Source organism: Nicrophorus vespilloides, unplaced genomic scaffold (assembly GCF_001412225.1).
Source record: "Nicrophorus vespilloides isolate i.1.1-1 unplaced genomic scaffold, Nicve_v1.0, whole genome shotgun sequence".
Classification (NCBI taxonomy): domain Eukaryota; kingdom Metazoa; phylum Arthropoda; class Insecta; order Coleoptera; family Silphidae; genus Nicrophorus; species Nicrophorus vespilloides.
This window is the reverse complement of record NW_017095471.1, coordinates 110,702-125,565: the sequence shown is the minus strand read 5'-3', so window position 1 is coordinate 125,565 and position 14,864 is coordinate 110,702. Positions and strand designations below refer to the sequence as shown.

At 32.4% G+C, this 14,864-nt stretch overlaps 1 protein-coding gene across 1 annotated transcript; it reads left to right on the top strand.

Annotated features, from left to right (window-relative positions):
* The first annotated feature begins 10,562 nt into the window (after nucleotides 1–10,562).
* LOC108569527 (uncharacterized protein CG5902) lies at nucleotides 10,563–13,611 on the top strand. Its single transcript, XM_017931149.1, has 3 exons — nucleotides 10,563–11,012; nucleotides 12,663–12,979; nucleotides 13,052–13,611. The coding sequence occupies exons 1-3, from the start codon at nucleotides 10,630–10,632 to the stop codon at nucleotides 13,216–13,218; spliced, it is 867 nt and encodes a 288-aa protein (XP_017786638.1). The 5' UTR covers nucleotides 10,563–10,629; the 3' UTR covers nucleotides 13,219–13,611.
* The last annotated feature ends 1,253 nt before the right edge of the window (nucleotides 13,612–14,864 follow it).

The window sequence follows — 14,864 nt, the reverse complement described above, 5'->3', positions numbered from 1 at the left end:
GATTCATTCTATGTGTTATAGTTTTCGAGTAAATCAATGAAATGTGATGACTATCATCCAACTCCATGACAACTAATAAATAACAACATACATTCGGTGGCGTCTTATACCAAGCTTCTCTTTAATTTGTGTTGGTATACATGACTATCATCCAACTCCATGACAACTATTAATACCAAAATACATTATATGTCGTCATATACCAAGCATGTCATTTATTTGAGTTGGTACATATGACTCTATCCCAACTAATTTCGTGTGTAACATTACAACTTAAATCACACATTATGCTGATGTTTTAAACAAAACTCGATATTCTCAGTATTGCAAGATTACCTTCAAACGTTTTCTCTATAAAATTGAAGTTAAATAACGTTGAACGTTGAAAAGAACGAAAAGGTTGGCAACTGTTTAAAAAAAATATATGGCAGAGAGGAGCGGGAGATTCAATTAAACCGATGAATGGAAACGGTGAGAGAGTTGGCAGCATAGGTTGTAAAAGGGGGTGAGAAAAGGATGGCCCACGTAGATATATTTATAGGTCGCTTCAATTTGATTAAAATCGATAAGCCAATTTCTGTAATTAGATTAGAGCGCGCCCCGCGAACGTGCATTATTCCTCGCTATTACTTCCATTTCATTGTCCAAGTTTTTTTTTTCTTTTCTCGGTCAATATGAACTATGTGTGCGTATTTTTTGTTGCTTCCCTTTGAGAACAGACGGAAAAAGGGGGATGAAATAATTAAAATCAATTTTTCCGAAAGGCAAATATAATGCGCTTTGTTTGAGCGGGAGGCGGCGTCGGCAGCAGTTGAAACACTGTTTCCCATTCATTTCGGAGTTATTGACCCGGCTGGAGCACATCGAACGGCGGTGGAGGAGGTGGTGTGTTTCGGATGGTTGGAGGAAGATGGAATTCAACTGGAAGCGTTCAACTCGCGACAATTTCCAACCCGACGCGATTTTTATTTTCATCAAAATGTTATCTTCTGAGCTGCGCGTTTCGATACTTCTTACTTCGAAACTCACCTGATGTGAACGCTTTCTTCGTCTCCGAATTTTCAATGACACGTGTGCACTGTCACATTTGACGTTTTACACGTCACACGCGCTTCCGGTTTTCCGGCCACGCAACTTATCGCCGCATTCCGCGTCACTTATCATTCACAAAACCATCGCTCCGCGTCATCCCTGTAACCATTATAGAAAACCCCTTCGCAACCTGTGCGCTTCAATTCTAATCAGATCCAAATAGGAAATTAATTTTCCGTTGAACCACAGTCTCGACGCTTCTGTCTTCTCCTATCAACAACAGGACAAGTTTTTACATTTCAACATTTGTCATTACATTTCCATTTAATATAGAATTTCAATATGCTACATCTACAGTTATCAAATTCTAACCTCCCCCAAATATTGCTTAACTTTGATAACCAATAAAATAACTTTTCAATTTTTTGTTATATTCAATTCTGTCACTTTGAAATTCTCAAAGTTATACAAGCTATGATATGCATCTTTTGGATCTATTCTACCTTTTATAGTTTCCGAGAAAATCAATGAAATGTGAAAACACTGCTTTTTTTAACGTTTTTTTAAATTTAAACATCAATTACAGCCTAACGCATAAAACCACAACAATATATGAATACTTTCTAGATTCCCCAAACATTCAGCTTTCTTAAGCATCTTTTGGATCTATTCTATCTTTTATAGTTTCCGAGAAAATCAATGAAATGTGAAAACACTGCTACATCTACAGTTATCAAATTCTAACCTCCCCCAAACATTGCTTAACTTTGATAACCAATAAAATAACTTTTCAATTTTTTGTTATATTCAATTCTGTCACTTTGAAATTCTCAAAATTATACAAGTTGTAGAAATAAGTAAAAAGTGTATTAAAACATTTTTCCAAGATTGAAACTCAACGCTGAATTGTTATGAATAGACACAAAAAATAGGTTAGGTTAATATACGACGATTTACGTGTCTGTTACGAGAAATTTTCTTCTCTCCGAACACTCCAGATGTATAACAGAAGAAAAAAAAAACATCGAACATATAAGTTTTTTCTTCTTATTATGCAAATCATCTACGTTGCGAAATTCCCCGATGAAACTCAATAAGATCGTAGACGTTTTTTTTTATTTATTCCTCACCCCCCGACCTGCATCAATTCATTCATTCAGTCCGTCTGTCCGCATCAATTTCGTAACCGCCGTCTCGTCCCCATCTATTACGTAATAATTGACGTCAATTTAAATTTTCAAATTTCCCGCCTTCATTCAATTCGATTGATTAGACTATTTTTTTTTAATAATTAATAATTGCTTCTGAAATGAATTCTTAAATAATCATTTTTATTTAATAAATAATCTTTCTTATCTCAAAATCTAAATCGTACACGTTTTTGTTGTAATGTCAAATTAATTAGTTGACTTATCAATTTGAGGTTAAATCGTGCACAGAAACTCATTAAGGTTAAATTACACTTGACAGTTGTTAAATTTTAGTTGACGAAAGCGAATAATTGAGGTTAAATTATATTTGACAGTTGATGAGGGAAAATTGACGTATTTAACGTCACAGCTTTTTCGTATACGTTATTTTTAGTTTCATGTAGTGCCAGGAATGCATTTTACGATTCGATTGTGCTTATGTTTACGACGAAGTGGGTTAATTCGGTTTACATTTAGGGGCTTGGATCTCGTCCAAGTTTCGATGAAAAGAACTGAAACTCCAAAAAACATTGGTTTCGTGCTATTCGCACAAGAACACTTTCATATTATGCTGTTTATTACTCTTCATATTTTTTTTGTTGCTCTGTCATTATTTTAGGAAAACTTTGATTCCAGTTTTATAATTGTTAATCTCGATTTGGTTTTCTTTTTGTGGACTTTACTGCTCTTTGTTTCAAAGACTAATTGGATGGAATGGTAAAGAGGATTCAGCTGGTGATGATGCAGTTGCTATTTCTATTTTCGCTCTAGACAAGACTGAATATTGTAGCCGACCGAGCGTAATTGCCGCCGTCGCGGTTCAAAGCACGATCATCGAAGATGCGTTTATTTCGGAATGATTTATTCGCAGAGAAGCGACGAAAGACGCATTTTTTTAACATCAATTCAAACAGAATTTAGAATCAAACTTTGCAATTATAAAGTTATTTGAATCATCAAAAATAATTTACAAATTAAATATTAACTATAATCCAATTATAACTAAGCAATTATGAATTGAATTTGTTGCGCCATCTGTTGATGATCAATATAAAAAAAATAAAGAATTATTAAATAACTTTTGAAACAAAACTCCTTTGGATAAACGACATACCAACATTTAATTACGATTGAAGCTAATTAATGAATTAAAATGAATTAAAAACTAAAAATAAACAAATTAAAAAGTAAAATCTTCTGTGGACGAAATAAAAATTTAAATTTGATTATTATTTATGATTGAACTTATTGCGCCATCTATCGTTAAATCAAGTACTAAACTCTAACTAGATCTGTTAAAAATTACAAATATTATAAGAAAAATATTACGTTTAGCTTTAATATTCAATCAAAACTATATAAAAAAAAATGTAAGGTGTGTAAAATATACAAAAAAAGTAATAGCTATTTCCTCGAAATTCGATTGAAAGAAAATAACCTGGGTATTCGTTCCTCTCTTCCACACAAAGTTAAACATTTTATGTTATTTTTCAATCAAGGGACGTTTTTTTTTTCTTCTTTTTTTGGTTTTACAGTTCGTTTCCGATACGTTCACTTCTTTCTATCTCCCGCACGTTTGTTTTTCTTTCTTGCGAATAATAACTGTTTTCACGCTCTTCCAGCACATTTATCGATTGTAATATTTCATAAAGTTTTGTCTTTAATTTCCATATTCAATGGAACCATTAAATCTAATAATATCCAACTAATTCAATAACAATAAGGAATTAGTATATCTTGATTATAAACTAGTAACCATTAAAGCATTTGTTCCTATTTGACAAATAACTACAGTCAAAACCACACATCTTCCCATAAACTCATTGGAAACACTAATTACTTATCTTTACTTAAATTCTTAAGTAATGTTTCTGTGAAACGTCAATTTTGACAGATAACATTTGACATTTCTATTCATAATTTTTCTATCAGAATATATACGTTTTTTTTTTTAGATTTTCAAGAAAAATTGTAAAACTTTTTTTCATTTTCATTAATATATATAAAATTCTTGTTTTCTATTTGTGTACACATTTTTGTGTTTTCTTGTTACTGAATAAAACGTCAAATTTGACAGTAAACAATTGACATTTCTCTTGACGACTTTCAATAATAATTTATACGTTTTTTCGTTTTTCAAGAAAAATTGTAAAACTTTTTTCATTTTCATTAATATATATAAAATTTGCGTAAACATTCTTGTTTTCTATTTGTGTATACATTTTTTGTATTTTCTTCTAACTGAATAAAACGTCAAATTTTGACAGTAAACAATTTACAGTTCTCTTGACGACTTTCTATAATAATGTATACGTTTTTTTCGTTTTTCAAGAAAAATTGTAAAACTTTTTTCATTTTCATTAAAATATATAAAATTTGTGTAAACATTCTTGTTTTCTATTTGTGTACACATTTTTGTATTTTCTTGTTACTGATTAAAACGTCAAATTTTGACAGTAAACAATTGACATTTGTCTTGACGACTTTCTATAATAATGTATACGTTTTTTTCGTTTTTCAAGAAAAATTGTAAAACTTTTCTCATTTTTCATTAATGTATATCAAATTTGTGTAAATTTGAGTAAGCAATTGTTTGTTTTCTATTTGTGTATACATTTTTTGTGATTTGTCGTTACTGAACAAAAAGTCAATTTTGACAGTTAATAATTGACGTTTGTCTTGACAACTTCCTATAATATATACGTTTTTTCATTTTTTAAGTACATTATAAGACTTTTCTCATTCTTCATTAATGTATATCAAAGTTGTGTAAATTTGAGTAAACAATTGTTTGTTTTCTATTTGTCTATACATTTTTATACTTTCTTGTTACTTAATAAAACGTCAAAATTTGACGTTTGTTTTCACGACTTTTCTAACATAATATATACAATTTCATCAAAACGAATAAAGTGTCAATTTTGACAGTTCACATTTGACTCTTGTTTCACGACTATTCTGATCAATTTTTACTACATTTTCTCACTTTTTCAATAAAACTAAAAGACACTTTTCACCTATTTCATTAATTTATATCAAATTCGTGTAAATTTAGATAGATTTTTTAAATTCATGTACAAAAAAATAAAATAAAATGTCAATTTTGACAGTTGACATTTGTTTTCATAACTTTTTCATCAATCTTTTTCAATAAAACTTTAAAACCATTCTCATTTTTCATTCATTCAATCAATCAATTATAATAATTTTATCAATTTCTAATGAACATAAGAAAAAAGACCAATAAAATAATCGTAAAACCATCATATAAACATCTATACGCTATTTCCACAGCCAACTCATATATTATTCTTATGATCTCTTCATCTCTCCACCACCATTCACCATCCCAATCCCATTCGCATCATTTTTTTCTATTCCAACGATCGTATTTCATCCAACATCCGTAACACGTAACACAATCATCATCCATCCCCTCATTGTTATTCATCGCTAATTCAATATACCACATCTGATCTCATCATATTCAACTAACTTCATTAAATAAAATTCGAGTAATTTCTATTTCTTTACAACACGATCATCAATTAGATAATACGCACACATCATAACAATACTTTTTACACCGTGAATAATAATCGCTCGCACTTTGCATAACCGCATCTGAATTCGAAAGCAAAATCGCTTGCAAAATATAGAGAAACTCTTCCATTTCGTTCACCCACATGATCATTCCTCAAAACCGCATTTATTCCTTTATACACGAAGAAAAAAAAAACTTTGCTCTGTTCGTCAAAGTGGAAAGTTTTCAAATTCTGGAGATTCCTTTGTACAAAAAAAACAAAAAATTAAAAACTAATTACGCAATGCTATATGGAATTATGGTGCATCAATTATTGTTTAACATTTTAGAAATCCTTTTTGGATAATCGCGACGAGAACTCAACGCTCCAGTTGGCACAGAAGCAAATGGAAAAACCGTGTTTGTCTTCCTCTTTTCCTAGTTTTACATTAAGTTCAGTGTGTTGTTGTTGCAGTGAAACTAGGTAATTAGTTAGGATGCATTACGTAAGTGCAGGTGGAATTAAACGGTGAAAGAAATGGAGGAATTTATTGGGGGAATTATCTTTTCGTGTGTGTGTGTGTATTAATTTAAAAAAAAAGTTGTGAGATAATTACGTAAGCGCGAATAATAGTTTCAAAACAGTTCCACGGTTGCTTCTATAAATATGTAATTATAATAATGTATCGCAATGAAGTTATGATAAACGTAACGTAACGGTTTCGGTTGTAATTGAAAGTCGAGGGAAATCGAGGTTTTCGGTGATATATGTAAAGATAATTCAATGTAGAAACGTTCGATTCGTGCAGGGTTTTTTTTCTTCTTTTCGTTCTCTTCTCACCCTAGATGTAGCTAATGATGTAATATACAAGACTCAGACCTTTTGTGCGGAGACCTGAAGTGATGACAAAAAAAATAAAAAGAGAGAACGTGGAGATCATATTTCATTGATGGCAGGAAAATCGATGGAATCACTTTGCATCCGAGATTTTTCTTGGTTGTTGTTGGGGCGACGTTAAATATTTAGAATGTATGTGATGCGTGTAAAAAAAATTGAAATTTTAGCCTACCTGATGGAAAATTCAAATTTAATCCAACTTTGGTAAGAATCGAAGTATCCAAGTGGAAAAGGCATTAAATCGCACAAACAAAATTTTTTTGGTTGGGTTCTCTTCGGTTTATAGTTAATTGTGGACTGATTTAATGTAGCTAGAAACTAATTCCCATCGGAATAACGCGGCTGAGGTTCTCGTGGTGGTGGGAGTTGCAAGCAAAAGGTGCACACACACAGAACATTCATGAATGCGTTTCGTAATTGCTGCTCTTCGTTACGGTTCGCTGCAAGAAGGGCACGCAAGGTCCATCTCGTGCGTCTGGATGGGTTTTGTTTTGCCAGACAACTAGACTTTTGTTTGAGAGTGTATGCATTTTTGTCACAGCGACAGACATTTGTTATTTTCATAGCAACGTAGATTATTTCAAAATTGTGTAAATTTATAAGTATTATTTTGTAAAATTGAATAGAATTTTTCAATTATTATATGTGAGTAGATGTTTTTTTTTTGTAAATTTGAGTAGACTTTTTCAAATTCATGAAAATTTGAGTAAAATATTTGAAATTTTTATAAAATATATTCAAATTTACTTAAATTTTAGTATAGCCATTTCTAATTTTTGTAAAATTGAGTAATTATTTCAAATTTATACACATTTTACTTGACTACTTCAAATTCTTGTTAGTTCTTGTTTTTGTAAAAATTGAGTAGATTTTTTCAAATTTTACTAGACTATTTATTTGTTTTTTATAAATTTGAGTAGACTTTTTCAAATTCATAAAAATTTGAGTAAAATATTTTAAATTTGTATAGAATATGTTCAAATTTACATAAATTTTACTTTACTTTTTGTAAACTTGAGTAACTATTTCAAATTTATATACATTTTACTAGACTTCTTCTAATTCGTGTTACTTTTACTATAATATCTCTATTTTTTGCAAAAATTGAGTAGCCTTTGTCAAATTCATGAAAATTTGAGTAAAATATTTTAAATTTGTAAAATATATTCAAATTTATTGAAATTTTAGTAGACTACTTGAAATTTGTGAAAATTTTACTATACAATTTTTAATTTATTGTAAAATTGAGCTATTTTTTGACTATTGACTATTTCAAACTTATATATTATTTTGAATAGACTATTTCTTTTTTTTCAAAATTTCAGTAGATTATTTCAAATTTATGTACAAATTACTAAAAAAAATCATAATTTTGTATAATTGAGTAGATTATTTGAAACTTTCAGTAGACTTGTATAAATTTTACTACAACACTTCAAAATTATGTAACTTTCACTAAAACTATTTCATTTCTTTGTACATTTGAATAGCCTATTTATTTTTTTGTAAAATTGAGTCAACTGAACCAATTTTTTTTTAAATTTCAGTTAATTTTGTACAATTTAGTAGACTATTCAATTTTTTTTGTAAATTTGAGAAACTATTTCAATTTTTTCAAAATTTCAGAAGACTATTTCAAAATTGTCTTAAAATGCACTAGATTACTTCAAAATTATATAAATTTCAAAACTTTGTAAAATTGAGTGTACTATTACAAATTTGAAATATTCTACTGTAATTTTCAATATTTTACTAAAATTCACAGAGAAACGTGAATTATATAAGAAACAAAAGAAAAACATAATCATTTTGCCAGTCTAAAACTTCATTACATGCTATTAAAACAAAGCATATGACAGTTTTCGCTCTGTCGGACGTTGCATAATCCGGATAATCCGGAAAATTGAGGAAAATCCCGAGCGCCGCACCTGATCATCATGATGTGCCCTGTGCAAACGTTCGCTCGTGGGATGCACGAGGACGTCAAATGCGGGGTTATTCTCTTTATATTTATATAATGTGTGTGTGTTTAAATTAGGGATTGTTGGGAGGCGCCGATGCGGGATCGCGGCGGTCGATTTCAAAAGCGCGCGCGGTTTTAATTAAATTCGGTCGACCGGCCGGTAGGAAAACCGCAGGAGGTGAATAGCAAGGAAATTAGGAAAACTTTTTTGCGGTCGTCCATCCACTTCGGACAAGGGAAATTAACCCAAAGGTATGGAACATGGACTATGTGTAATTAGTATATTTATGAAGTATTAAGCAATCAACGTAATTTGCGGTCACAATTAGTTTAGGTAAAGAAACAAATATTGAAGATTTTTTTTTGAATTACTGCTTTCATTTGGGTTAAGTGAAATCAGGTTACAAGATTTTGTTCTACGGTGCTACGATTCATTGTAAAAGTCAATAGTGATGTACGGTGCTACTTAAAAAAAAATGATGTAGTTTATGGTCTAGTCGAAATTTATCTATAGAAATTTTACAAGAATTTGAATAATTTTTAAAACTGAAATTGTTTACTTCACTAAATATTAAAATAAAGTAATAGTGTACTCAATTTTATACATAGTCTAGTAAAAATTACAGTAATTTTGTCAAATTTACATAAATTCATAAAGATAATAAATATTTCTACAATGCAATGTAGGCAACCAAATACTCGTGCTTGTCAGATTATAATATAACTTGTTAATTATAATTATAGGACAAAATCATTAATTGTACTTAGAAAGTAATTAGTCTTGTAGTAACTTGCACTTAGCTCAACTATCTGATTCTTGAGTTTCTATGCAAAATTATAATAATTCTTTTGTATAGATTAAAGTCAGTGTTAATATTGTGATTCTGCTGATTTATAATTATTTAAAAATGTATTGTTTAATGTAGTATTATGGTAATGATGAAGAAATTGATTTTGATGCAGGCAACCAAATGGACGTAATTATATTACATGATCGATGTATGACTAGACTATTTCATAATTTTGTAAAATTTAATAGACTATTCATTTTTTTTTCTTGTAAATTTGAGAAACTATTTCAATTTTTTCAAAATTTCAGTAACTATTTCAAAATTGTGTTAAAATGCAACTAATTGAGTATATTATTTCATTTCTTTGTAAATTTCAATAGACCAATTATTTTTTTTTTTGTAAAATTGAGTCAACTGAACCAATTTTTTTTAATTTCAGTTAATTTTTACTTGAAATGCGTAAAATTTTACTAGACTATTTCATAATTTTGTACAATTTAGTATTTTTCTTGTAAATTTAAGAAACTATTTCAATTTTTTCAAAATTTCAGTTTAATGTAGTATTATGGTAATGATGAAGAATTGATTTTGATGCAGGCAACCAAATGGACGTAATTATATTACATGATCGATGTATGACTAGACTATTTCATAATTTTGTAAAATTTAATAGACTATTCATTTTTTTTCTTGTAAATTTGAGAAACTATTTCAATTTTTTCAAAATTTCAGTAACTATTTCAAAATTGTGTTAAAATGCAACTAATTGAGTATATTATTTCATTTCTTTGTAAATTTCAATAGACCAATTATTTTTTTTTTTGTAAAATTGAGTCAACTGAACCAATTTTTTTTAATTTCAGTTAATTTTTACTTGAAATGCGTAAAATTTTACTAGACTATTTCATAATTTTGTACAATTTAGTATTTTTCTTGTAAATTTGAGAAACTATTTCAATTTTTTCAAAATTTCAGTTTAATGTAGTATTATGGTAATGATGAAGACATTGATTTTGATGCAGGCAACCAAATGGACGTAATTATATTACATGATCGATGAATGATGCCCTAAATCCATAGCAATGCGATTACCATCCGACAAATTTAAATTCGATGTCGATGGAAGCGAGCGTCCAGGTGGGCGACGAAAGGATCGAGGAGGGTGAAATGAATCAGCTGATCGGAACGGACCATCTGTGGGCGTCGAATCGAAGCGTCGTGGGCGTCGTGCGATGGACGCATACGTCGTGCCAAAGGATGGAAAGAGATGCGAGATGGATGAAGCGTGTGGCGTTGAGGTAGCTGCGCGAGGATCGGACCCAGGCGGAGCGAGCGTCTGCAGGCAACGGCCCCCAATCCTCCGCCGCCAGTCAGCTGTCAGTTTTGGGTGTACGATGGCCGCTGGTTGTTGCGGGACGAAAAAGCAGAAACTTAACAACATGAACAATTCGATCTGCGTCCCCTCGTGCAACGGTTCGATCCTCACGAACGGGTGCTCCAATGGCGTGGAGATGGTGGCCCAGGCCGACATGTGCTTCTTCTGCTTCGACGTCCTCTACAGCCAACTGTATAACCTCGAACCACCGAAAACCCCGTCGTTCAGCAATGACGCATAGTAAGTTCATAGCTTTGCAGCATCATCTCAGCTGCTTCCCTACAACAACAAACAACAACAACAAAGAACAAGAAATAAAATGATTAACATAGCATCGAAGAGAGGACGTCGGTTGATGACCTGATATTTCGGTAGCCAGGGTGATGATCGTCGCGGACGGAGCAGGTCATTCAACTGTCTGCGGGGGTCGAAATTCCCTTTGTTCGCTTAACGAGTGTCGTTCATCTCCTCGATGAACGAGAGCTCCAAAATACCGAGGACAGCCACGAAACAAACGAACGTTTATTTTTGTTTCAGCTGTTTTGCACGCTCTTTCCTTTGTTCGAGAAAAAAATATTTTTATCCAACGCTTCCTCGACGTCTCTTTGTTTCGGTTCTGGTTCTGCTCAAGTTCACTTTCCAATTGTTCACGTCCATTCAGTTGCATATCGCCATTTCCTCGTGCAACAATAACAACATTTGCATACTTGCATCAACAAAACCACATTTCCAGTTTCATTTACATTTTGTTTTTCTAGTTAAATTTATTACCCCAAACTATCTGACATCAAACCAAATTATTCAAATCTTTTGAAAAAAAAGAAAAGAAAATGAAATTATCCTTGATATACACCCAAGCGTATTTCAAACATGTTTGCAAAGTGCAGACATGCAAGCAATAGATAATTCCAAGGTTCCTTTTTTTATATTTTATAATAATTTTCATAGCATCTAATAAATGTTCACGAGCATCTAGTCATCACTGTGACTCAGCAAACAACGCATATTTTTTTTCTCCATCTATTTGCAAAAGCTATTTGTGGGATGCAGTAGCTATTTTTATGATTCCCAAGCTTAACTTATACAGAAGAGCAAAACAAATACAGACAGACAAAACAATAAATATTTGCAGATTAAATTGTTCGCAAACAATAGCGCGATTGTTTAAATTCTCAAGGTAATTCGAATTTTGAGAAATATAAAGAGAACAGAACTCGTTTCTTAAAGCTAATGATAAAATTCAGTTTATTTTGAAAGTCGCGACTCGAATACATTCAAAAATAGATTATAATCAAAGGTCAAAGAAAAAAGTCTATGTAAAGTTGATGATGAAAATTTTCTACGTTTAATAGACTGTTGCAATTTCTTTATATTCAAAGATCAAAGAAAAAAAAATAATGATGAAAGTGTTCTTTTAAATTAGAATTTAGTTAATAATATGATTTGGAGACTCGTGCAAAGAGTATAGTCAATTGAAGAATAAATTGGATTGAATTTTTGATGAGTGGTATTGATTGTAGTAAGACGCGACCATGGTTTAGTTATTTTTTTTTGTTAACACAATCAACATGTAATTTATATCTAGATTAATATTTCCCAATTGGTTTGCAGATAAGTGTGCTTGAATAAATAAAATAAAAAAGTAGTGCATCTGAAAGAGTTTGGTTTAAACAAGCTGGGAAGAAAACACACACACACAAAAACAATGTACTTGACAATTGCAGATCCGGTTTAACTGCAGTTTCGTTGGACAATTGATTAGAATGAAAGTTGCGAGTTCAAAAAAGGTTGTTTGAGTGTGATTGCACTTGCTCGGATTTTGTTGAAGACGAGACGTTCTTACGCAACTAATGCCCGTTTCTTTTACACCCCGCGTTGGGTTTTTTGCAGTCCGCTGTTCGTCACCTGGAAGATCGGAAAGGACAAGCGTCTGAGGGGCTGCATCGGCACGTTCAACGCGATGAACTTGCAGATGGGTCTGCGGGAGTACGCGATCACGAGCGCCTTCAAGGACTCCCGCTTCAATCCGATCACCAGGGACGAATTCCCGAAGCTCAGCGTCTCCGTCTCCATACTGAGGCACTTCGAGGAGGCGGGCGACTACCTGGACTGGGAGGTCGGCATTCACGGCATCCGCATCGAGTTCATTAACGAAAAGGGTAACAAACGCACTGCCACTTACCTGCCGGAGGTAGCCCCAGAGCAAGGTCGAGAATAATCCGTAATCAAGATCAAAATTTCGTTCTCTCTACAAAAAGGTGGTGTGCGTGTGCTTACAGGTTGGGATCAAATACAGACTATAGACTCGCTCCTACGCAAGGGCGGCTACAAGGCCATGATCTCCGCCGAGATGAGGAAGAGCATCAAGCTGACGCGCTATCAGAGCGAGAAGATTACCATCTCTTATCAGGACTACATGAACCACTGGAACAGCCAGCGTTGCTAGCAACTAATGTGGGGGCGCAGACCGCCTCCACGTCATGCCCATCACAACAATCATCCTCCTCCTCCTCCTCTTCAACATCTACATCATCAGCAGCAGCAACATCAACACGCTCCGCCGCCCTTCTTGACGATGCGCCCTCCGCCCACCACCTACACGAATCCGGCCTACGTGCAGCAGCCGCCGCCGTACGTACCGGCCCCGCTCTGGTGGAACTGCTATCCAGGACCATCCTATCAGCAAGAGTTCCCGCTCTTACCTCCGCCCGAGATGAACGGATTCCATTCGCCGCCGTTCAGGAAACGTAAATAGGTCTCACACTGTCTTCATCACCTATCAATTAATTTTCTGGCGCGCCAACCACAAAATGAAGCATTTAAATTTCTAAAAAAAAAACACAATTAGAAACATAGCATATTTGAATATAACGAAACTCACCTGAGCTGAAATCGGAAAGCCTTCATTCACCCCATCGTTTTTGATCAGAGTAGGCGTGAATAAAAAAGAAACAAACGGACGCGTCGTTTCCAATTATGCCAAAAACCGTTTCCACAATTTCATCCACAACTAATGAAACTTATTACATCGCAAATAATGGAAATGAAAGGGGAAAATTATGCAATTGATTACTTACATGATACCCGCATTCGTTGGAAACTCGTGCATCCTCACGAGAGAACAACAGCAAACCCAAACACACGCGCGCGTTCACTTCACCTGTCAACCACAGTAACAGGAATTACGCGATTGGTTTATTTCGCATATCATTTGTCTCGCATGATATGGACCAATTGAACGCGTCACCACAATGTTTCCATAGAAACGCAATGAATACGGCAAGGCTGAATTTGATTTGATTTTTACGATTGACGACGTTCGTAATCGAACCGAAGAGTGTGTACGCACCTATAAAAAGTGAAGGGTTTTTTCCGTTTCAATTATTAGATCTAGTTCTCGGCTACGTTCATAACGATCGCAAAAAGAAAGAAGCAACTATTTTTGGATATTAAAAGTAAAAAAAAAATAAACAAAATGAAATAAAAACATAACAAAAAATAATAATTAATTAATGACAAAAAGGTGAATTTAGAAAGAGACAATTTTAGAAACGCTCGTCGAAAGAATTTGATAATAATTGATAAGTCTATTTTCCTAACGCCGAAGATGATGATGTTGATGATGGAAAAAAAAAATATAAATAAACAAAAGCAAAAATAAGTTCAAATAACAAAAAAAAACAACATAACAAAAATAAATATATGTAATGTAATTAAAACAAAAAGAAGAAGTGAAACGTTTAGGGTATTTCCTAGCTTTAACAAATCGATTAATAATTATTAGTAATTATTGAAGAATCTAACGAAAACTTGAATGAAAAATGTTTGTCGTGTCTTTCTTTCGCAATTTTCTTGATATTTTCTTTCTGTTGATAATTATTATTTTTTTTAATTAATAATTATTATTATTTTTGAAATGGAAATTTGGTGTGCAGAGCGTTTCGATGCGGATGCAAGAGAGAGATAGGAAAACTAAATGAAAATCACTGCCATTTTTTCATCTTAATTAATTAAAACAAACAAAAGAAGAAGAAGAAAAAAACGTAATAATATATAAAAAAAAATATGAAGAAAATATATTTAAAAAACAAA